The sequence below is a fragment of the Melopsittacus undulatus genome, chromosome 13 (genome assembly GCF_012275295.1).
Source record: "Melopsittacus undulatus isolate bMelUnd1 chromosome 13, bMelUnd1.mat.Z, whole genome shotgun sequence".
Lineage (NCBI taxonomy): Eukaryota > Metazoa > Chordata > Aves > Psittaciformes > Psittaculidae > Melopsittacus > Melopsittacus undulatus.
The window spans coordinates 5,427,132-5,452,406 of record NC_047539.1 but is presented as its reverse complement, the minus strand read 5'-3'; the positions used below and the strand labels follow the sequence as shown (position 1 = coordinate 5,452,406).

General features: G+C 48.8%; 1 protein-coding gene across 1 annotated transcript in view; it reads right to left on the bottom strand.

Annotated features, from left to right (window-relative positions):
- The window catches only part of CAMKK1 (calcium/calmodulin dependent protein kinase kinase 1), an 85,662-nt gene that overhangs the window by 15,971 nt on the left and 44,416 nt on the right, over window positions 1–25,275 (bottom strand). The window contains exons 3-10 of the mRNA XM_034069036.1: window positions 23,208–23,255; window positions 21,257–21,310; window positions 16,321–16,372; window positions 15,614–15,747; window positions 15,062–15,098; window positions 12,898–12,919; window positions 10,879–10,967; window positions 569–768 (exon numbers count right to left, since the gene is read on the bottom strand). Of these exons, the coding sequence (XP_033924927.1) occupies window positions 569–768; window positions 10,879–10,967; window positions 12,898–12,919; window positions 15,062–15,098; window positions 15,614–15,747; window positions 16,321–16,372; window positions 21,257–21,310; window positions 23,208–23,255 (636 nt within the window). The remainder of the gene's footprint in view (window positions 1–568; window positions 769–10,878; window positions 10,968–12,897; window positions 12,920–15,061; window positions 15,099–15,613; window positions 15,748–16,320; window positions 16,373–21,256; window positions 21,311–23,207; window positions 23,256–25,275) is intronic.

The window sequence follows — 25,275 nt, the reverse complement described above, 5'->3', positions numbered from 1 at the left end:
AGACTCTGCCTGAATTTGGGCTCCTAAAGGCATCTGTAGCATGCCTGAGGAATGAGGACATTGCCTCTCTTGTCCGTGCTGTGGAGCACAGCGACCAGCAAGCAGATCCTTCTCCTTACAGATGACACCATTCAAGGCTGAACCTCAAAAGTCCTCCAGGTGAAAAAAAAACCCATTAGACCATATCCCTGTGTCTGCATTACAGCCTTTAGCAGTGCCTCTCACTTTCAGGAGATCAAGATACGACCCTGTTGTACAGCAGCCCCCTGTGCCTCTTCATTACTTTGGAAAAGAATCCAGTTTCCTTCTTTCCCTTTGGGCAAGGAAAAGACTCTTCACGTGGCTCCTGAGCAGGTATGCACAGTAAAGTGTCTGCCTGCTGCCCAGAACAACCAGTGTGAATTCTGCCTGGACTGAACACAGAATTAGAGCTCAGTTTTACTTAAGAACAACCCTAATTTGCACCACAATCCCTGGGTGAGCAACACACAAAGGCTGTAGGGTGGTGCTGCCCTTTGTGCCATGCTTGGGGGACCCATGAGACATCAAGCTGTGAGCCAAGACCTACCTTTCCACTGAAGCTTTTGCCAGTGTCTGAAATGGCCTCCGGTGCCATGAAGGCTGGTGTCCCTGCCGTGCTGGAAAGCTGGGCATCATTCCCTTCAAACTGATTGCTGACTCCGAAATCGGCAATTTTGACATGCCCATCATCTCCCAAGAGCAAGTTGGAAGGCTTGATGTCCCGGTGAATGATCTTCTGGTAGTGCACTGAAACAACACAGCAGCATGGTCTGTCACAGCAGCCAATGCATCCTGTCCAGAAGGATGAAAACAGGTGCCAGCTCAGGCACCCCACTCAAAGCTACTGCTGTGTATGTAATAGAATGTAGTAGTAGTTCCATTTAACTATAGCGATTCCTTTTTGGTGCCTCACTGGGCCGTACACCAGAGTACAACACCCAAACACATCTCTCACCAGTAATCATGCAAAGAAGAGACATGAACCCAGAAACACCCCAACCAGGGGGACCAAGCTTTGCTGTTGGAGAAGGAGCCATCAAACTCTGTAGTTTTGTTTGGCCTTATCGTTTCAGCTGGTGGATTGAGCACTTGCTGTATGAAGCAGGGAGCAGTGGGGAAGTGGTGACTTCTCAGGAGCTTGGAGAACAACTTTAAAAATCAAACCCAACTTTCAGAACACAAAATGACCCCAAAAGACTCTACTGAACAGGAGATGAAATGTACCAAGCCTTTACTGCCTTTCCCAGGCGAACAGGACCCCTCGGCCTCCCTCCTCCACTGGCCACAACCACCTTTTTCACATTTCCTTCTTGCAAACAGAGCATGGGGTTTTTTATACCTCCACATGAACCCTTTTCTTATCTCCTAGGAAACACGTAATTGGGTGGAGGAAATGCTGATCTAACCTTTTCCTGCTTTACAAACCTGGTCCACACATTGCCAGGGAGGCAGCCTGCTCTACAGAGCATCCCCATTTATGGTTTAGGACCAAGAAAGAACAAGCTTCAAGTGACTGTTCTGCTCTTTTCAAGCCAGCTTTCCAGCAGGCTGTGTCTGGGGAGGGGAAGCCCCACTTGGAGGTATGTTTCTCTGGAAGGACCTCTTGTTAGTTTGCAGCACTGTTGGGGATGCTCTCCTTGGCACATGCAAGACCCAGCAGATTAAAACCTACTGGAGAACACTGGTGCTTGCATCCTCTTCCAGATGTGCAGCAGCTAACTGCGTGGCCACGTTGAGATGTGAGGTGTCTGCCTGATACCACAGGGATAAGATTCCCAGTGCCTCTAAAACAAACAACAAGTACATCCCTGGAGCTAAGTGTGGAAACTGAGGGAGTTACACTAGGTAAGCAGGTACTCTAGGCTTCTTATTATTTCTTCCATACAGGAAAGTAAAAATCCCAAACCAAACCCATAAACCAATTCCCATATAACTATTTATTTTGTAGAACACATTCTCTGCCTTTGTGCAATCTAATAAAAGCAGAGGGAAAACGCAGGCAGCTTGCCAGCTGCTCTGTGTTTGTTCAGTGCCCAGCTCAGCCTGGTACCCACCAGATCTGGGCACTGCTGGCTGTTAGGCACAGAAGCAGTACCAAATGGTGAACAAATAAGAAACACATCCTTCACAAAAATCAAAGCCATCAAACCCTAGGGTCAATGAACATTGGTGCTTCCCAATCCAAAACATCCACGTGCTTGATGTGAGTGTTAGGGACAGTGTGACCACTACTACACAGTGCCTGAAGGGCAGAAGAGCACAGGTTGTGCTCTCAGGAGTGAGTCTGACACATCCCAGGGCTTTGCAGTGCAATGTCAGCCAGGTGCTTCTGCAAACCTGGCACACAGTTTAAATCACACAACAGGATGGGAAAGAGATGGGTGCAGAGGAAAGTGGCTGGCTAGGTCAGGAGCAGCAGTGTCCAGCCAGCACCATGCTGCTGTTTGTGTGACAGTAATGAAAGTCTGGTGCCAGCTGGCTCCAAAGACTTCTGCTAACTCCAAATCCTCCGCCTCCTAATCCAGCTGCCTTGTACATAGCCATGAAGGGAGAAGGATGTGGGACAGGAATTGTGCACTGAGCACCAGCTGGTGTAAGTGAACAAGGCTTCATCACAGCTGCAACAATTGTAAGAGCAAGAGCTCATGTCTGCCAAGAGATGATTTGGAGTGGAGCTGCTAACCTGATAAAGGCAACCTGAAATCCCTTTTCTGCTCTGAAGCAACACAGTTCTTACAGTCCCAGTGTATCAGCTGCTGTGGGCGTCCTCCCCTGCACAGCCATCCAAAACAGGCTTCAGGCTTCAAAACACACAGTCTTATCCTCTCCTGCACTGTACCTTGCCACTGGAACAGCCCAGTACAATACACGGCTGCAGAAGGAAGAGTAAAAGATGCCCCCAAAACCATTCGCAAGCAACAGACAAACCTGGCTGGTTGAAGAGCTGCGGGAAGGCAGCAGGACTGCTCATCCAGAGGCCAGAAACACAGCTAAGCTCAGGAAAACTTCCCAACCCACCAACTCCTGCTGCAAGTGCAGATCTCCTGCAGGTAACACATTGCAGGGAGAAGGGCAGGAAGCAATGGGCTGGCCAAAGGCTGACAGGCAGAGCAGTGGGATGTGCCTGCAGTGACACAAGCATCACTGCCACATGCTGCAGAAGGAGCTGGGGACAGAGCTGTCTTGCAGGAAAGGTACTTGTTAAACCAGTGTGATCTGATTTCCAGCACAACGTGCAGAGGGAAAGATGGTGTTATCCCTGCAGATCTCCAGAGGGAGAGCTAAGCATCTCTAATAAAAGCCTAATGGTACCCTCCAGGCTGCTGATGACTGTACAGAAGGGACAGGACCCACAGAGCCACCCAAGGAGAGCAGGATGGCTACAGTCAGATAAACACAATCACCAGCACAAATTAACCCTCTAATATCAACAGCCTGAACCATCTGGGAGCAAGTTTCTTCCCTCTGCAGATGTAAGAGCAGCAGGTAGGCAAGGCACCTTCGTTAGAATTGCTATTCACCGTCACTGCAAGCCAGGACCAGAGGTCCCAGAAACAAAACACTCTTCCTGCGCCTGGGATTAAGGACACACTGTGACACAGCTGCTAGCAAACAGTGTCAGTCACAGAAAGAGAAGCACTTTCAACACCTGAATAAAAACCATAAATGCACTTTAAAGAAGCATAACCACAATAACTCTCTGTAACAGCTAAACTTGCTCCATCAGGGGTTGGGGATTATTCTCCTAAACTAACCCATGATCTCCTTGGGAAGAACATCCCATCCATGCCCCCCTTCCAGGCCCCACCTACCACACACAAGGGGGACATCAACAGCTGAAACGCACTCATTCCCATGCAAATGTACTTGTCTGCATCCCTCCCAGAGTCAAAAATCCTGGAGAGGATCCTGCTCCTAATGCAGAGGTCAGCAGCTCACAGGAACAACCTCCCTGGGCTCTGAGATGCTCTGTGCTTTCTGTGGTGACAGGCCCAATTCGAAGAACAAATCAATACCTTTTCATAATGAAAATGGAACAGTGTTAAGATATCACAGAGCCCTTAGGAGAAAGTCTGATTCTGCAGCACTCTTAAATTCAGTTTTATTAGATCCATCCTTCACCTCACTGGAAAGGTGACAGTAGTTCAGGGCTATTTGCATCTGAATAACAATTCCATGGATTTCTAGAGCATCATCTAGGCAAAGATCCCAAAGCACATTAGAAAGATTTGTTTGCTAACCTCAGAGGCACCCCATCAACCAAATAGGCAGGACAGGTGAGAGCCCACACAGGACACTGTCATCACAGCCTGTGTTAGAAAGCCTGATCAGGCACATCTCAGGGTGACGTTTCACCCAGTGGGGCTCAGAAACAAGGGAAATCCCACCTAAGAATGGAGTGCAAACACCTAAGAAAAGCTGGCTTGAAGGCTAATGCTATGCGATGGAGAGATACAACCTCAAGAGGATTCAGAGCACTCAGGCTGTGAGCAGCAGTTGGGAAAGGACTATCTCATCCTCTCAATTACAGACATTGCATTACACTTGCAGTTATGCTGACCTATTGCCTGTAGCAGCTGAGATGAACCCATGCTTGGGTATTCAAATCTGAGAGCATATGAAATAACTGCCCAAAATAAAAGGTCTCTGAAAGTCTGGCTTTTCAGGACTTTGTTTCTCCATTACGATGTATTTTAAGTCAGTTGGTAGTAGCAGCATGAATGCAATAGTCTGGGGGTTTAAGTACAAACCAAAGTAATCCAGAGTTCCTCAGAGCACTGAGGATGTGGGGTGTGCCATGCTGGGGCTGCCCACTGCTCCTGCTTTCACACCTTCCCAAGAGGGGCAGAAAGAAAAGCACCCAGAGCTCCATGAAAAGCTGGTCCTTAAGGCAGCCCTTGTCCCACTATGGACTCTGAAAGCCTCTTCAGCAGCACACCTGGATTACTCACACCTTTTCAACAGTTTCAGGCACTCTGTACCCACTTCTCCCATTGCTTCATCAGCACCACAAACATGGTTTCTCATGCTTGGCCCTTATACAACAAGACAGCGTGTCTTTAATGTCAAGTGTCTGTCACAGCTGCCTGGTGGCATTCTGCCATCCAGATGCCTCCAAACACTTTGGGTGCTGACTATCCAGGGAACGAGTAGCTAGTTTGTATTTCCAGGCCACAAAACATGCCCATTGAGGACACTGCTTTGGCACATGCTGAGCATCATCTCTGAAAAGCCAGTGGGTGATTTGGGAATGGTGTTAAAAGAAAGCAATGGCTCCTACCTGTGAGTGCAGCACACAGCCCTGCCTGGCCTCTCTGTGTGTCTCCTGTTGCTCTGCCTCTCTGCTCCATCACTGCTTGTTAGCACAGCTCCACTGAACACATCATTTCTTGCTGTTCAGTCCCTTGGCTTTTCCTGCAATGTGCAACTCACTGCACAAACACTTCTCATTTCTAGATCCCACAAGGGATTCAGAGACTAAATAGGCTTTCCTTTTTATTCAGAAGAAAACATCTGGGAACTGTCTTCTTAGACTGACAACCAGAGAAGACCAAGAAGGAGAAGAGGTAGAAGTGCTAGAAACAGAGAGATTGTCCCTTGGTCCTTTTAGAAGAGGTGCTTTTCACTGCATTCCCTTCTGGAAATCTTAGGCCTCCAATAGGCTAATACCAACTTGCTAAAAGCTCATTGAAAAATTATCCATATAAAACTTTGCAATGCACTGACACATCCTATTATTTACTGAGTCTGAATTATAGTTGATTAGAAACAGAACCCCATTCCCATTCAAGGGCAAAAGCAATCCATATGGTGCTACTGCAGAGTCTGCTTAGTATTACTGTCACATCACCCTTGTAGCAAAGAAATGATTTAACACCCTCCCAAGAAAACTGCTGCACCACCATCCAGAGCTTAAGACAGAATTCTGCTCTCTGAAGCAAGCCTCTGTACCTGCCTGCAGTGTTCCACTGAGAAAGAGACAGAGGATGTGGCTGCAGTGGGCTGTGCAAGGAGAACACCTTCCCTCTCATGTTCAGCCCATTGCAGGAGCTTTGTGTAGCTGGGGTGAGGATCCCAGCTCTTCATTATTCTGCCACTCTCTTCCTCCATGCATCAAGACTTTGCCACTTGAAAAGGGGGACCCCAACACCCGGCACTGCCCAGCACTTTGGAAGTGTTCAGTTTCCATTTGTGCTCCATCTTCAGCACCTGCTGACATCGTACTCTCGACAAATGTGACAGGGATAGGATACAGCCAGTAGGAAACAATAGGGAAGGGGAAGAAGAGGTAGAGCCTTGCTAAAGGCTTCTGCACCTGTCCTCCAGCCTATACGAGCACATCACATATCACCAGTCACAGGGGACAAGCTTCCTGCCCTGGCTACACACATGCCAATGTTGTTTGAGGGATCACTGCTGGAAGCAGCCTATGTGCAGGAGGTACTGTCAGAACAGCTGCTCTGTGCCATGGGCTGCTTCTAACCCTGAGCACAGCCACTTACATAACTGCATCAAACAACATCACAAATCAAACGGCCTGATCTTTCTTAAGAGGCTCTAGCACATCTCTCTGATCTGCTCCATCAGCTCATTACTCTCTTACACAAAGCCCTCATCGACCAGTATCAGCAACACTTGTGGCTACGTGAAAGGGTTTTTGATTGTTTTAATCATCTAAACAGAGCTTGTCTGCACATGATAAAACACAAGCCAGCCCCTCTTCTCCTGGTGCTGTCATTTAGAACACCCAGCACCTTCCAGCTACAGCTGCACTTGAGAGTCCTCACCTCTACATGCTCCGTTCTGAGGAGCTCTAACTTGTGCAGGCAAGAGGCAGGAGCACAGAAGGAGAAGCTCCCTATTTCCCACATGGGAACAGAGGCACAGATGGATCAAGTAGCTTGCTGGGAATCACAGCAGAGCACATAGCAGCTCCATCACAGACTCATGTCCCAGCTCTGATGGCCCACGCCAACATGAGGTCTGAGGAACTTGCCTCTGCCAACAGCCAAACCCGACCAAACCCGACCAAACCCATTTATGCCACTGATGCTTCAATGCACTCACACTGGGCTTAGGTTGTAGTAGATATTTCCAGAAGAGACAAGCCTGTGTTGACTCAGCTATTGATGTATTAGCTTAAATTTCCTTTTAAGACACTGGAAATCACACTCACATCCTGATGGTCAAGGAGATGAAGTCTCATCTCAGAAAAGCCAGCTCTGATTTGCATATTAGGCACTCAGGGCTTCAGAGCATCACAAGCAGAACAGCCTTGAAAAGCCACCCATGAAGATGTGACAGAGGTCTGTAACCCAGGGGGGGCACAGAGATGGCATGATTGTTCCCAAGACCCTGAAACCTGCAGGATCAGACTCAGCCCTGAATTCACCTTCCAGCTTTCAGGCTTGACTCCTGCTAACTCCCTCAGTGACTATTTCTGCTGAGTACTGTTGGGGAAGCAATGTTTGCCTTACTACAAGGGAGACTGAAGCTTAAATAATCCCAGATAAGCACTGCTAGAGGCAAGTGGAAAGGGAGGTAATTGCACGTATCCCCAATTCACAGAGATGCTCAAGCACATGCTTTAGTTAATGATACAAATAATCCAGCAAGACTTTGCCAACCAAAGAACTTGAGTACATCCTGAAATTCCCACTCCAGTAGCACTTACAACACACAGACAACAGCCTGTCTCCCCAGCACATGAGGGGGTGTGTGTGTGTGTTTACAAGCAGGAGCAAAAGCACTTTGTTTTGTAGGGCCCATTTCACCAGGACAGGAGTTTAAGTTTGCATGTGCTTAAGTAACTCCTGACGTAGTTCACACAGAGCCCAGGTCTAAGACAGGAATACAAGAAACAGAACATATGAACCACTTAAATGATGGCACTTCAGCTCAAAGTATTTCTCAGCAGTTTGGGGGCCAGAGGAGGGGATTCTCTACCATGGGTGGATCTCCCTGGCTCTCACACTGAACCTGCCTATTTCTTTGTTGCTTAATGGATAAGGCTGGGACTGTGCCATTGCCTGGCTAGGGAGCTCTGTCCCTGCGTCCCACCATGCACAAGTCAGTCTTCCCAACAGCACAGCACAGCCCTGCATTAATACTTTGCAGGCTCCAATGGGAGTTTGCAACTCGTAATTCAATAAAGCCCAAGCAGCAATGATGCATTTGCTGCTGTGATAACTGCAAGCTTCAAGCAGCTGCATGGTTATTGAGCCTCCCAAATTACATAATAATTATGTATGCTTACATCAATATTACCTTGCAATCTTTACATTGCCTGGCAACAGTTCTCCTTCAGTGTGCACAAACTGGTGTGCTTTTCCTCTTAATCACATAGTAATTGCCATGCATTTAGCCAGAACACTGTTTTTAACTTCCATTTGCTAATAAAATAAATGATTACTCAATAGCCCAAAATAAAGCATCCTATTGTTCCTGTTGCTGGGAATGCTTGGGCATCCTAGAATTTATTCCCCACTTTCACTCCATCTGCCTAGGACTACCCACACTTTTATTTCATACTATCTTCAAAACTCCAAGTCTCCTCTGAGCAGGAACTGTAAAGCCAGCAGCATCCAGCACAGCAGAGCTTGGCTCTCCCAGCTGAGGCAAGCAGGTTCTGCTGTAGTATGAATGCTAATGAGAATATAAAAAGCTGCAGTCTTCACCCTTCCAACTGTAGTGGATAAAAGTCTTGAGCTTCCCATTCATATACACATTCCCACCAACTTCCTGACTGATTCTGGCAGCACCTGGAAGCTTCTGCACTGTCCCAGGCTTGCAAACATTGATTTTATTTCCACCCCCTAGTTTTAGACAAAACCAGAGGTGGGTTTGTATTGCAGTGTGGAGATGGACCCGGGCACCCCAAACCTTGCTCTGCCTCAGCAAGGTCTATATGCTCAGAGACTTTTCTTTGCAGGTGTCTGAAACCAGGTGAGCCTTCAAAAGCCTTAAAGAAGTGAGGGGCTTGCTCTGGCTCAAAGCAAAAGCTTGCAGAGGCCACTGGAAAGCCATGAAGTGAGGCAGAAGCAGCTCAAAGCTCTACAGCAGTATGAAATGTTACTTTGGAGTTTGATGCTGCTACACACTGGCTTTTTGAAAGCACATTAAAAGCAATTCCCTCTGGTTTATTAAAGGAGCAGGTTCTTATTCCCTAAGGTTGAAACAGCTGGAAAGGGTAATTCCTTTTGGTTTAAACGGGCTACCTCATCATTTTGTCTGCTGCCCTTAGTTCTTGTGGGTTTAGATAGAGAGAAGATTCATTCCCTGTTCATCACCTCCCTGACAGCATTTTATCAGCCTTTGTCATACTACACTTTCCCATAATAATTTTAAAATCTTATGAGCTTTAGTCTTTGTACATGAGATGTTCCAGCACCATCCTGAGCACCCTTCTAGGGCCTTTTTCAGCTCTAGAGAGCTGTTTCTAAGACAGGCTGAGCTGACTTGCACAAAATATTCAAGGTATTCCTTGCCTGTACCTAAGAATCTTACAGATCCAAATCACTGTATAATGCCATTTGTTGTTTTCTTCTCTATTTCATACCCAATAATTTCCCAAACCTGGTTAGCTTTGCTGAATGGCACTAAGTAATGGGCTGGCATTCTCAAGAGAACCATGCAGAATGAAGCCTGAGGGAGAACACCTAATTTAGAGCCCATCACAGTGCACATATCTTTAGTGGCATTTCTCCCCCTCATGCATTACCCTGCAGTCAGCAACTGATAAAAATGAATTTTCATCATTCCATCACTTGCTATCGTGGCATTTTCCTGCCAGACTTCACAGTCAGCTCTAACAATGGCCATTCTGAATAATTAGATGTCATCACCAACCTCTCTTATCATACTCTAGCCTTTTACTGCTCATTCAGGAATATATTGAACAACCCAGGCCACAATATGGGCTCCTGTTTAAGGGCACTAGTCACTTTTCTTCATTGTGAAAGCTGTATTCCTGCTTTCCTGACTGTTTAGTCATTAATCCACAAAAGGCCATTCATCCAAAGAGACTTATGAGCTTCTGTTAATGGATCTATTCAAAAGTTATTTGGCAGTCAAAACACAATTAAGTAGCAGTATCATCTTATCTACACGTTTGTTTTCTCCTCTTGAAAACTAATAGATCTGTAAGGCATGAATTGCTTCTGCAAAATCTGTATTGCCTCTTCCTCCTCATATTCAGCCATGGTAAATTCTTTCGTGCAGCAGTGTGCAAAAGAAGCAGTCACTGATGAGATCACAAACTCTACAGAAGGGCTGTCTACAAGGAGGACAGCAGAATCAAACAGGCACAGAGACAAATGCAGCTCAGCAGCAGTTTCACAATGCTGGTACAGAAGCAGTAACTGCAGACCAGCCAGCTCATGGGTATCTCTTGCACATGAGACCATGCTACATGGGTCCTGGCAGTACCCTGTGCATGAACTGCTCCAGTGCAAGTAGCTCAAGTGAGGATATAGGCAGGGCCCTAAGATGAGTGAGCAGCAGGGGATCCAAGCTGGGCCTTATTTACTTTGCTCCAGCTGTATTTAACTGGCTCAGTCCATGTCACTGCAAACACCCATTTTCTGCCTCTGCTATTACCTCCAAAGACACTCTCCAGAAGGAGATAAACAGAAGAAACAAGGAAGCAACTATTTTCCTAATGTCCTTCCCAAGGAAAACCAGTTCCCAACATCTGTGATACTGCCTGGGCAAATCTGAGCTCAGGAGGCCACCACCAACTGCAAACCCCATCACATGCAATTAGAGGGGACCTCTCTTGCTCAACTGAGTCGAAAGGCTTCTCCCCAGCTGAGCAGGAGGCTCTGCAAAGCTGCTGTCAGTGCTGATGGTACTCACAGTACTCGATGCCCAAGACGATGTCTCGGAAGTAGAGCCGAGCCTGCTCCTCGCTGAAGGGGTTGTCACTTGGTACCTCCATGACAGGCCTGTTAGGAAGAGAGAAAGCAACTGAGTACTTTGCAGAATGGCAGTAACACTCCTTACTGGAGGAGTTTCACGTTCTCCATCACCACATCCCCACCACTGAGGGCCACAGTCCCAATAGAGTCTGGGTGCTGTGACATGGGATGGAGGCCCAGCCATCCCTTCTGGACATGGTGACACCAAGGTTAGTGAGCTCAGCTAGAGGTGGCAGGTGGCTTTTCACAATCCCTGAAGCCAGTGTGAACCACAGAGCCCCTGTCAGCATCAGGATTAACTGCTGCTGGCTGCACAAAAGAATGCAAATACTATTCACTCAGGGTGCTGGTGGGAAAGGAGAGTGAAAGAACAAAACTGGATCTGGCCTTAGGTTTCTTGCCAAAGCTACTCATGGCTGTGAGCATCAGCAGCACCAGGAGGTACCAGGCAGCAGTGGGGAAGGAGAGCCCGTTGCTGTGTACTGGATGTCATGTCTGCTAGGGCTCAGTCCTGAAGCAACACCAGCATGCAGCTAGCCTAAACCAAGGCAGAATCCAGACACAAACTCCTGGCTCAAAGGTTAAGTGGGAATGTTTCTAGTGCATTGTGCTAAACTGCTTTGAAAACCTATTTAGCTGTTCAGGGATCAGCCATTCAGTCCTGAACAGCCAAGGTTACCTGGTCAGCTTCTACTCTCCCTTCCTTTGTATGCTTTCCACTGCTGAGAGATGCACAGTATCCTCTAAAAGCCCCTCCTCTGCCTGTGCCTGAGGGCAAAGAGGCTGTAAGAGCGAGTCAGCATCTTCTGTTCCCCAGAGGAAGAATGGCAGGAGCTAAGGACTTAACTGCAAAGGGGGTTAATCCTACTTGTGCTCAGCAGCTTGACCTTGCATTTGGACATATGCCCACTGACTTGAGCTGCATTTAAGTGAGTGCTTCTGAGACACTGTCCTTGCCACCAAACGCTTGTGAAGAGCCCATCTCTGATCCAGGGAGAGAACCAGGCTCTGTGGCTCTTCCCCTTAGCACCCAGCAGCAAATCCTCCCTGCAGCATTGCTCCCCTCTCCCTTGCTGTCTGTTTGATTGATGACCATCTCCCATTTGCATTCTCCTGCCCCTGCCTTCCCTCCCTCTTTGTGCACATTTTCCTGCTGCTGAAAGCAGGGAGAAATAATGTGAGTGGCAGGACTGGCAGAGGCACTAATGGAGTCTAATTGCCTTCTGCTAGAGGCAGACAGGCCACACTGCACGTTCCTTGGCCACAGCTGATGACAGGAGCTTCCCCTCGGCCCCCTCTCCTACAGGACTGACATCAGCCTTGTCACCAGGGAGACTGGGGAGCCTCTCACCAGCACCCTGCTGGAGCTGGCAGCCTGCAAGAGGCTTGCTTATGGGAGCAGAGGGAAAATGAAGCCTTTTGGGAATCTCCCCCATCCTGGCACAGCTCCCCTGAGCTCTCTGTGACTTTGCAGAGCTGCAGAGTCAGTGCACGACTAGCAAAAAGCAGTGAGGAGACTCCCACCACCTTACCACTTCTGCAATGGGAAGCCAAAACAGCCTCCCACACCACCTCAGTGGTAGGGGCAAAGTAAGGCAATGGGTGGCAAGTAAGTGTTGATGCAACATTAGACCCCCTGTGCCAGAGGAAGCCACAATGTGGCTGTTACCCAGCAAAGTATTGCTATTAAAACCTTTTCTTCCAGGCACCTGATGGGGAATTGGCTTCCAATTTGTTTTCCAGATCCAAGGCTGACAGGAGGATATGCCCTCCAGCCCATCATTATTCACCACATCATTCCATGCTGTAGCAGAGCAAACCGGCTGGATTTTGCCTCCCCTGTGCTGGCCTGCAGAGAGCAGTTTGCCACTGCACATATTAAACCTCCATTTCACATAGGAAGCTAGTGATGAACACCAAAACTCTCGACAGAAGGAATCCCAGGAGGGCTACTTACCCTTTCCTCAGGAGATCAAACACTGCAAGAAAAGGAAATCAAACCATGAATGAATCAGAAGAGGAAACTGGGCTTATTTGTTTTTCCAGCACCTACAAAAACACAACCATTCCCATACCTGCAACATCAATTCCTCTCCAACTCACTTCTCTTCCCTCACCTATGTCACTGCAAATATTCCTCTCTTCAGCAAAGACAAGCATCTCCCACCCCTGCTGGCTCCACACAGGGAGGCGGTGGGTGCTAATTTATCAGCCCCATCCCTGCTGCTTCCAGTGCTTATGTGAGTCCTGGCTCCTTCAGTACCTCCAGGAGGCTGTTTGGTGTGATACTTCTGCTAAAGTGCTGATGCTGAATGAGCTGCTGTAAGAACACGTTGCTCTATTTCTGCTGTGTCAGTCAGCAGCACAGCTACATGGCTGTCAGGAGCAAACGCTCCCTGGCAGGAGCAACTGGAGAGGATTTGTTGGTGTGAGCTGAGGTTTGTAGAGCACATCAGGTTTTGTGTCTGATGAGGGGGTCAGTGCAATGTGGTTTTCTGATCCCATCTCCTGCAAACAGGAGAAGGATCTGGTTTATCTAGGAGGAGAGCTCTTTCCTCAGGAATTACTAAGGGGTTTCTTTGCATTTCCCAGGCAATCCAGTGAGACTGCCTTCTGCAGAGCACCAGGCAGCCCTGCTTACACCTGCAGTGCTGGACCAGTTGAAGGTCCAAACACAGCAATGAGCATTGGCTCATCTTGCTCTCCAGGCTGAAGAAGCTGCAGCCTGTGGCAGCATTTCAATATTCAGCCATCCTCTGGCATTGCAGGTTGCCCAGTTCCTATTGGCACCTCCATCCCCTGCTTTCTTCCCAAAGAGCATGCAGCAGAGTGCTCACAGCAGTACCTCATGCCAGCAGTAACTAGCAAAGAGCAAACTCCACTTTCTTGAGCTTTGCTCTGTAGTGGGAGGCATTTTTGGAAGGAGGAAGGTGCAGTTCTCAGTGGCTGGGTCAGCAGGAGGATGGAGGAAGCCCACTTGCAGAAGGCTCAGTCCTGAGCAGTGCTGAGCACTCACAACTTCTCCTTGCTGCTGACAGAGCTGCAGAGGCATTGACTTTGCATTGCTTTGACTGAACCACTCATGGGATCCCAGCCAAAGCAACTGGGAGCAAAAAAGGGACGGGGCATGGACAGGAGAGACACAACCACTGCCCCCTGCGCAGGGACCAGTGCAACCTCCCCAGGAGCCCCAGTGGGACCAAGAGATTTCTCACTTGTTCAGTTGCTATTGCTGCCAGTTCTGAAATCTTGCTCCACAACAGGTTGGGGGTTGAGGGTTGTTTTGTTGTTTTCTTCTTTGCTGCATTTACTTTCATTCAATAAAGCTTGCTACCTTATTTCTCCCCTTCTGTCATCCCTAGGAGTTCAGGCCTTTAAACAAGTGCCTCAGCTGCCCTCCCCATCACACATGCATCAGCCTTAGCTGCTGCTTTGAGATGCCCCCCGAGTGCCACTGGGGCTTCAGCCAAAAGGGAAAAGTGACCTTTCAAAGGCAAAATTTGCAAGGCAGAGCCCCCTTTCACAGGCAGCTTCAAAAGCATCCCATAACTATTTAATGAGAAGCAACCTTTGAGCCTGTCTCATGAGGAAATATTACAGGGAAGTAGAGACAGAAGAGGGTCAGGCATTCCCCTCCTCTGGGCCATCTCATAGGGCACCTCAGTGCTGCTGTTGCAGGGGGACCTGAGGCTCAGTGGGATGTTCAGTGTCTCTGCAGGGGTCAGACTGCTTTCCAGAGTCACTGCCACTATCTACTGCCCACAGGCAGAGTCTGCAGAGACCAACCTCATACCAGGAGGATGAGAAACCATCCTGCACCCTTTGTTTTCTCCCAGCTCTAGAACTGGAACCGACATATACACAGGGGAGGGCAGAGCCTCTGTCATGTCTTTCTTTGTGTTGCTATGTCAAGGGGATGTGCACAGCTATACAAAGACAAGGCTGCCTTACTCTACTGCAAGGGGCCCTTCCACCCCAGCTGCCTTTAGAAGCATTTAACTTTTCAGGAAGAATAAGTCTGCTGAAGTTGGTCCAAGTTTCCTCTCAGTACTGACCCCAAGCCCTGCTACCTGCATCACTATGTTTAAGCCCAGACAGTTATGGTAGCATACATCACATACCCATGTACAAGTTGTCCTCTGCAGGATCATCAAGGACCTGTAATGGATAACAGATAGATAAGGGGAAGGGGGAAAAGAAAAACTGCAGGGAGAATAAGAAGTAACATTTTCCTGCTCCCTGTACCCTGTGCTGAGCTGCAAAGCACTCAGAATGCCTTAGGCTGGTGTTGGGATACTCCTGCAGAAAAATCTGGGCTTCTGCCTGCATTTGGAGAAACAGCCTCCCAGTAAAGGCACTGTTTGCTCTAACTTGACCTCAGCCACTAACAAACATGACACCAAAGCTTTGCACTTGTGCACCTGCCCAGGTTTCACTGGCCAAAGCTTGCTGGTACTTCCACAAGCACAGCTAGCTGCCTTCTCCTGAGCACCAGCCCAAAGGCCAAGGTAAGTACGTCAGTCTGACATATGTGATTGGGATGATCTTGCTTGGTATCACCAGCCTACATTTCTGAATAACTATTTTAAACCAATTTTGGCTGAAGTAGGAGCAGTTGAAGAAGGAAGAAAAGAACCACACTTGTTTCTGTGTAGGGTGGAGGAGCAGCTCACCTCTATCAGCTTAACAATGTTGACATGGTCCAGTTTCTTTAAGATGGCTATTTCCTGGTAAACTCTCTCCAGTGGTGCCATGGGTTTTGGCTGCTCTCCAGAAGATGCTTTCGACCCTCTGGGAGGTGGCCGACCTGCAAGTGGGATAATGTGATGAATGAAGAGCAGCTCATTTCTCAGCAGCACCTGGCATGCAGCAGTAAACAGCCACTGCCCCCTCTGTGCAGATACCTCCAGCTGTTCTGGAAGATCTCATCACTTTGTTAGCAACCCAAAGCATTACAGTCTCCAACTGGAACTGAGGTTTAAAAGCCCCATTCAGACCAGATTCCCAGCATGGTCTGTTTGTCACATCCCACAGAGCAGCCACTGGAGCCAGGTGCTATCTGAGAGGGTAGAAGAGCCCCTGGGGAGGAGGGGGTCTATCCTGCCCAGCTTCCAGTACTTAATTAGGCTTCATAGATGGTGAATATGGAACAGTCAGCACTTCAAAGAGAGTCAGTATCAAAGCCAGGAACCTAATTACCAGTGCACTGAATTTCCCTGTGGTTGTGCCTCTCCTTCACTACCCATTGCATTTTAACCAGCCCTCAACTACTTGGGCAGCTTTCAAATCAGCCAAGCTCTGCAGTCCTTGCAGATAAGGTTTCTACAGAGGTTTTCCTGGCTCAGGACAACAGGCAGACCTCTAAATGTGAGATACCCACGTGGAAATCCATACTGCTTCAAGAGCTTCTTTTTGGAGAGGACTTTCATGGCCTGATGGAAGAAAGAAAAGCAGTGTTAAAACTGAACAAGAGCCAAAGGGCTCATGGCTGTGACACAGGAATCTGCTGGGCATCAGGGCCTGGCTCAAGTCTGTTCTTCAACCTAGAGGTCTCCTGGTTAGTGGTGGCCACAGCAGTCTCACATACACATGCTGACCCAGGCTTTCCTAGAGGCACTGCTAACCATTGGTTTCATTCATCTTTTCCCCCTGAAAAAGAAATTGCTTGGGCTCCTTTTTCTTTATCCAATTTAAAATAAAGCAAGACTTCTGCATTTGGGGCAGAAGCCTGAGGGAAGAGGTGGCTTCCTTGAGCTGACCTTTATGTACTTGCTGTTTTGGGTGACGCTATGGCCATGCTGCATGTCAGAGCCACTTCAAGGCTGCTCCACCTTATGTTTTGCTTTGCCCAAGGGTCTAGGAAGCAAAAGACCTGAGACTGATGGCCATACAGTGAACATCCTTGCAACCTACTTCACAGACCTGGAAGAGGACAAGGACACAGCCCTTCCACCAGTTCTGTGCTGTGTGGGGACACCTTTGCTGTTCCCAGTCACTATTCTTTAGCCCCATAAACCTCTTCCATGCTGCCAGAGCAATACAGAGCACCTGCAGTGTGATCCATCACTGTGAATGAAATAGAGTACAGCTGGAGAACATACTGGCACAAGATAAATCGTTAGAGTTGATGTAGTCTTATGAGAAACAGTCTAGAACAACAGGACACAGGGATAAGGAGTGTCTGGGAATAACAGGTGTCCAGGATGGGCTACAGGTAAACTAACTGATAAGTAGGAGGACAGCAGGGTTATTATGTCTCTGGTGCTAACGAACCAGTGAAGCTGTAGGAGCATCTACTGCGCATGCTCCGAAGGCTGCCAGGACTGATGAAGATTGTTGGAAGAAGTAAACCCCCCTCAGAGACCACATTTGTGTGTGCATGTGGGGAACTGCCTGGAACATAACATAATCCATACGTAGCCTCATGAACGTGTCTGTATGCCCAGTGGCTACATAAGGACGGCTTGTGCAGCAATGTGGGACACACGTTAGGAGGAGCCATCCCCGTGTCTGCCGGTGCAGCAAGAACGAACTCCTGCTTGTCAGCTGGAAACCTTCGTTACCCAGTTTGTTCCTGGAGCTGTCTCCAGATCAAGGAGCACAGTAAAAGCACAGGGAAGGAAGTGGGTTGTTGCCAGCAGATTCCCTCCATTCTAATACCTGATTGATGCTGGCACTGCTGTGAAGCCAGGAAGGCAGCTGAGCTGTGGGAGAGGGTCAGGGTAATCTCTTCTGCCATCCAGACTGGCATTAGCATAGTGGCAAAAGGCAATGTGAATTTAATAAGCAGTCTCTGTGCCTCCATCTGCTCTCTGAGTTAATAACCCTTTGGAGGGCCACTACAACAGCCCCGAGTGGTCCAGCAGATAAATATTTCATGAGAAACCAGCTTATGGTACAATTTGCTTAGGAAAATAGCCTGTGCTCCCAGGAGCTGTGATGGTCACTCCCTCCCTCCTCCAGAATTGGTACTTACTCCTATTCATTAAGCATCCAAATGTGTAATTCACACTGGAGTGATCCCTGCAAAATATAATCAAGCAAGGACTGCTGCAGGACACAAAGGCCAAGGAATTCTGCATTAAGACCATGGAGGCAGGCTCCCTGCACACTACCTGCTTTCACCATGTACACCAGGAGCAGGTCACCCAACCCACTTCAGCAAACTCCTTCCCGAGCTGTTTTTCCTGGCAGCGATGCCACCGCACGCCCCAGGATTCCCACCTCCCTCCAGTCTCCATCTGCAGCCAGGTTCATGGCTCCCTGGAAGGATTGTTGGTTTTGGTCCTGAGCCATTGAAATCCCCTGGATTTGCACTGATGTAATTGAGAAGAGACACTGTGTAGTTCTCAGTCCTGCCTGACAGCTCCTGAGCCAACTGCTGGAAACAGTGTTGAGAGACAGACTCAGAGTGCTTATCTCGTACTTAGCACAGTGCTGTGGCCAATACGCACAGGCAAATGATTCATGGTCTGCTGAAAGAGGATGCAAGATGTGTGCAACCACCTCCAAGGACAGCCAGGACCAAGCCTGGAGGACTTTCTATGCCTCCACTTTTATCCCTCCATAATGAAAATCTGTGGGAAAAACCAAAGGAATTGGTACACGTGTTCCTGTTCCAACCATCACCAGCCTGGGAGGAAAATCAGAATCACAGAATGGTGTGGGTTGGAAAGGACTTTAAGCTCATCCAGTTTGAACCTCCTGCCATGGATAAGGACACCTCACTCTAGCCCATATTGCCCAAAGCTCTGTCCAACCTTGCTCTCCTTGCTCCTACCCCACCTTGAGTCCCACCTGCCTTCTAGCAAGGAGCTTTAGGAAAAGAAGAAATAGAGGATGCAATTTGCTGCTGACAGCTCCCAAGTTGCATCAGTGCTTGGAAGCAGGCTCTGGGGAAAGGCTGGAGGGAGCAGGAAGGTACAGAGAATCAATAGCTCTTAGGGACAGAAATGAAGGGAACAAGAGCTACTGATGTCACCCACACTCCTCAAAGGATGCTACGAGGGAGAGATGAGTGAGGATTATTGTCTCATGAGTGAGCTGGCTGCAAACCACATCTATTGCTGTGGAAGAAACACCAGGATGTGGTTATACCAATGTCAAAGCACCAATATCTGCTGCTACACAAGCATGGCCAGCTCAGCTGTCCCATGGGGGATGAAGAGCAAACTTCACCATGCACCAGCCAGAGCCACTTGATTATCACAAGAGCAGAGAGGAGAGCACACGGTGGAGAAGCTTCACTTTAATTACAGCACGAGCTGGCAGGACAAGGCTTCCTCACTGACCTGTGGCTGTGCACGACGGGAGCACACAGGGATGCTTCAGCAAACATCTCCTCCTGGGCTCACATGGATGAGAGAGCCAAAGCCATTTGTATGCACAGGCAGAGCTCATTACCCAGGTGATGCCTTCCTGATAAAGAACCAGCTCAGAGCCAAGCTGAGGGATTTTCCCTTTGCACGGGCAAGCACTGCTTCAGCTTCCTCAGGAAAAGAGAGAGCCTGGAGGAGATTTCCTCCACAAATGCAGATTAAGTGGGGATTAACTAACACACACCAGGCTAACCTGGACACAGGCTTTCACTTTTGACTGTGAGTCAACCAGCTAAACCCATGTCCACGGTGTTACAAAACATGGACAAGAACACAACAGGCAATGCTAACCTGAACCCAGCTCTCTCCTGCCAAGCTGTGACAATCACCCCACCTGCACTACAGCATCAGGATTCCCAGAACAAAAGGGCATCACCAAAAGTAAAGATCACAACTTCCAAAGGAATACTTTCAGCTGGAAATAACGGTGTGGGAGGTGTTCCCACTCAGTGCTGCTGGACCTGGCACTGCCTAAACTGGTGGGACAGATGGATCAGGGAAGCCACCACTGCCAATCAGCAGAAGTGTCCCACTGCAGGGCATGGGAGGGAGGACTCATAGGGCAGCAGAGAAAGGGATCCACTGGAAAAAACAACTACTCTGGTGGGGTGGGTGAGTCAGCTTGGAAAGGAAAGGAGATGGAAAGAATTGTGGTTCCTTTGCTTGGGCACCTTGTCCAGATTTTTGTCTCATCTCTTCCATCCTTCATTTCAAGACATTTCTCCTGCAATTTCATGCCTGCTGGAAGGGCTAACAACCATTAACAGACATACAAGTCCCACCCAACCCCTCCAACTTGGTATGTCACTTGTAAAGCCAAGAGTAAGGGATGAAAAGCTAGCTGGGGAGTAGCAGGGAATGAGCACACTTTATATCTGCATAGCATATTCTTGCTCCCAGCAGCTCTGTGCACTGGGACAGGGAGAAAGCAGCACACAAATGTCTGCCTGGGTGCTCTGATGGGCCCAATTTCACCCATGTGAGGTCACTCCATGGCAGCAGTGAAAGCAGGACCCCTCTCACCAGGCAGGTACAGAGCTGAGCCAGGCAGGTAGGGTTGCATGGAGGGCAGCAGGGTTTGGTTCAACAGTCCCTCAACCAACCAGCTCTGCTCAGCAGGTACCTGCCCTGGATCCACCAGCAGCTGCTGGAAGCTGTTTCCAGAAGCCTTCAGGCACAGCCACACACATGGGGCAATTTGGCTTTTAGCATCTGCCCAGCTCCTGCCCTCAGCCCGATCAAACTATGCCATAGAGCAAGCCCAGGGACATGAGCACATCTGCAGATGGATTTTACGGGAATCCCAGCTGGAACAGTCAGGATTTACCTGCCTCTGAAAGGGGAGGACCAGAGAAGGAGCTTCCAGCACAAGCAACCTTTCTGAAACTCTTCAACTCTGGCTTCAGCTCAGCAAAGGATTTAAAAGCCAAGGTTTGCCTTCTGCCTGGCACCCTACACCTCACCACCTGACAAGTAAGGTCCTGTTTGGTGTACAGTGAGGCATCCCACATGGGGGGAAGCTGCAGGGGAGCCAGGCACTGCCCAGCTGGGCCATGCTGTTCAGCATCTTCCTTATACACACCCCCATTTCCTTACATATCTTGCCTGCTGGTTCCAGGCCAATCTTCCAATGCACAGCAGGTGCTGAATACCACCACCCACATGCCTCTAATTTCAGGTGACCTGCTTCAGAGCTAGAAAATGTCAGGACAAATCAGGAGCCTGCCTCCGAGATTCCTGCCTCTTGCATAAGGCAGCCCCCATCTCCCTCCCGTTTGGTACTGCACACAAGCAACTGCTCCATACCCAGTGGGAGCTGGTTCAATTCCTTGCACACTACCCAAATCAGAAATGCAGATGTTAAAGGAACAAGGCACAGGGCATTCTAGCTCTCAGGGGGGCAAAGAAGGATGAGGAGCAGGGGAGGGACACACTTACGTAGTATTTGTCATCGTTCTCATTGTAAGCCAGTTTCACAACCCCGTAGGAACCCTAAAAATAAACACACATTGCACAGTCAGTTCAGCAGCTTCACCTTGTCTCCTTGCTGCTCGAGGCTGGTACACTGTGGCCGTAGACAGGGACCAAAGAACCCACCTTCAAGGTCCCAGACTATGCCTACCCCTAAGCAAAACCTGCAGGTGATGCAAGCCCGCAGCAAGGTTGTGTATTTTGGCAGCTCTGTTGGAGCCATGGGGCATTTGAGGATTAACAGTGTCTGGAGGAGTTGAGTGTTAGCCCATCCTGCCCTGAGGCACAGCCAATGTATCTGTCTTACCTCAGATGTGGGTGGGGAGCAGAGAGAATCATTGCCAAGCAGATTTGTTATGTGCAAGTTTGGGAATTCTGCATGACTCCCTTTCCTGTACTTGTGCACAAGACCACTGACAGCACAAAACCTCTGTATCTCTCGAGAGCAAACGGACTTCAGTGAGGACCAGCCACCTGCTTTACACCAACTGCATGGTGACCAGGCAGATGCAGACCTGGACTGCTGCTGTAACCACAGCTCCAGTGACAGCTTGGAGCCAGGCACCATCCAAATCACTATTTTTTTGCAGTTCTATGTCAACACTATACATTTTATGCAAGCAAGACATGACATCATGGCTAGGTACCATCCCGGACAGACACCTAGAATGGTTTGGGTTGGAAGGAACCTTAAAGCTCATCCAGTTCCAACCCCTGCCATGGGGACCTTCCACTGGAGCAGCTTGCTCCAAGCCCCTGTGTCCAACCTGGCCTTGAACACTGCCAGGGATGGGGCAGCCACAGCTTCTCTGGGCACCCTGTGCCAGCGCCTCAGCACCCTCACAGGGAAGAACTTCTGCCTAATCTAAATTTCCCCTCTTTCATATACTTACTGAATAAACGAGTGGGATTAACACTATAGCCTTCAAAACATATCTCTTGACCTCACTAAGAGCTGGAACACAGGTCCTGTTCTCAGAGCAGACCAACAAGTCATCCAGATGATCCAGAACAGCGGGTCCAGTAGACTCTCTACCAACCTCAGGGTGCCTGTCTGCTCGCTGTGACTCAAAGGGAAGGAGAAAGCAGGGCAAATCCATCACAGAGAAGGCCTCATGCTCTCCTTAAATCATACTTAAGCCAACAACAAAAGCCATAAGCTGTGTGTGAGATCTGCTATACCATTGTACCATCCTTACCCGCTGATGCCAGCAGCCAAACGCACAGCTTACTGCACAGATGGTAAGGTGCCTCCTCCCATGACCTGGGGCCTTCTGCTTTGGAGAGGAGTTTGTGCTAATGAAACTCCTGGTGAAGGTGCCTGCAGCTCAGGGTGCAGCCCCTTCTGACTGCAAACGTAAGCTTCCAGACAGCACCATCGCTCATGGCCCCATCTGCAACAGTGGCAGACATCCAAAGGTGCAGGTGTCTGAGCTGCTCACCAGCCCAGACCTCTAAATAACTTTGGAAGAATCTCTTTTGAATCAGTCTGCAGCTTTTAAATGTGGTCTAGAATTAAACCAGTGTTTCATTGAGGGACATAAAAACTTAAACTTGTCCTGGTGGTGACCAAACACCTGCCCTGATCTTTGTTTGGTTTTCTTTCCTCGATGGGTTGTATTGATGCCTCAGAGGCTGTTAGTGTGACATTTGGCAAGCAAACCCCCTGGAAGGGAGGCAGCTGAACAACCTGCACAGGGAAGGAAGGTAAATTTGGCTTTCAGAGGAAGCAGCTCCACTTTAACCTTGAACAAAACTCGCTCAAACTAATAAGGCAGAAACCAAACAAAACACCCCCAACCAAACACAAGGTTTGGCCTTGGCCAGTGAGATCCCTTGGCCTGGCACAGTCTTCCCACTCATCCTCATGTGTGTACATGCAGGCTGTTTGTGACAAACACAGGCTCCAGGAACTTACCTTGCCTATTTCACTCTGCAGCTTGTACTGGTTTAACTGCACGCAGTCCTGCAGATGAAAAGAACATAAAGTGTTGGTAAAAGGAAACGACTGAGTTTGAATCAGTATCAAGTAGAGGCAGAGTGCTGACTAATGAAAGACTAAATCTCATTTAAACGGGTATGCCTTATACTAGAAACACTTTTCTTTTACTATGTTCATTACCAAGCAGGAAAACACCTGCCCCCAGCTCCATGGAGCTCTCCCAGCTCCCAGGCACTCACTCCAGCCCCAGGGTCCCAGCATCAGCCTGGTAAAGACAGGGACCCTCTGTGGGCTGTGCCTGCACGCAGAGGAGCCCTCACATGGGCTGGTCTTGGAGGAGAGCACATGGATCCAAGCTCCTCTAGCTGTGCCACTCAAACCATAAAGGATTCCTTTAAATGGGGTTTGGTAAAATACATGACCCCTAAACAGGTCTGAGCCTTGCATGTAAGCTGCTCAGCACTGAAGCCCCAAGGGGTGGGAAGGTGGTGGATGCTGCCAGCTGTGACAGGGCTGTAATGGTGGGGTGCTGGGTTACTCAATGACCAGGAGCATCACAGGGAGCGATGGTGGCCCCAGGCATTGACCACTGGAAAGCAAGGTGGAACAGAAAAGCCAGACACTTACCTGGTGCTAAATCCACTCTTCTTTAGCATTGTACTACCTAAAGGAAACCACTTCCACAGAGCAGCAAAAGCTCCACAGCTCTGTTTCACTGCGAGCTGACACCTCCACCCTCATTAGCTACAAACAGAAACCCCCAGATGCCACAGAAGCCCTGTGGGGCTCCAGACCATGAGTGCACCCAGCTCTGCCTGCACTGCCCAGCTGCTGGGGAGCACCCAGGGACCTGCCTGCCTTGGCCACCACAATGGGGACCATGGGGAGCTTTTACTTCCCCCACCATCACCAACAGAAGACACTCCTAACACAAGCATCATCACAGTGAAGGAGAACACAGGAATGGTGAAGTGATGACTTTTTAAGCTTGCAAGCACTGGCTTGTCAGGAATACAAGGAATTATTTCAATCTTGATCTTGTTCTCAGTAAGGAAAGCTTTTTCTGCTGCTCTGACAGGGAAGAAGAGCCAATTGTGAGTAATGAGCCCATAGAAGTGTATTAACTCTGCTGCTAGCAAAGCACGTATCATTCCAAAGGCAAAACCCAATACATCAGAACTAAGAGCAACAAGACCCAGCAAAAGCAAAGATGCAAAACACATGGCCAGTGCAGAACTGCAGGGATGAGGAAATGCTCACCAGAACGGCTGAGACAGGCAGGAAAAGCCCTCACCCTCTGAGAAAGCCTCCAGCCACCTCACTATCTCCTGCTCTTGCAATGACCAGGTCCTGCTACCAGGCCTCCTCCCTTAAGTCAGGATTACTTCCACGAGTAAATACAGTCTTTTCCATGTAGCTATGGACAATCTGGTCTGCACAGTACTGTGCTTCAAGCCAAGGTGACATCTCTAAAGCACCAAGTCTGCTGCTGCTTCTTGCCAACACACTGTGTAGCCCTCCAGACAGAGCAAAGCCCTTGTGCAGGATACGGCCCATCCAGTGGGCAAACCCCCTTCCAAAGCATTTAGTGCAACCGAGGAGGGACTATTCCTTGTCCCTGTGTCCAAGGCACCAATTCCTTTGACCATCAACTTCCCACCCCTCATTCTGCCTCATTCATTACCACTCTCATCCTGCACCAGACTGATCACCTGAAACATCTCTCCAGTTCTTCACTGCTGCTAAAGAGAGCTTGTGAGCAATGGCAGGACACCCTTTCACCATCATGTGAGCTTTGCCCATGCTTCCTGCACTTGAGCTGAAAGCAGCAAAATCAGAACAGATTATTGGTGCCTTCTACCTTTTTTTTCCTTGGAGAAAGCCCATAATTCACAGCTCAAGTGACTGCTGCCACATGTTGCTGCAGACTGGCAGGGTGGTTATGATGTTATTTGGTTCTTCTGCAGGAAGTGGGATAATTGTACTGCTCCTTTATCGCAGTAAAACACTTATCTCTAGGCCAAGTGTTTCTTAAAGATAACAT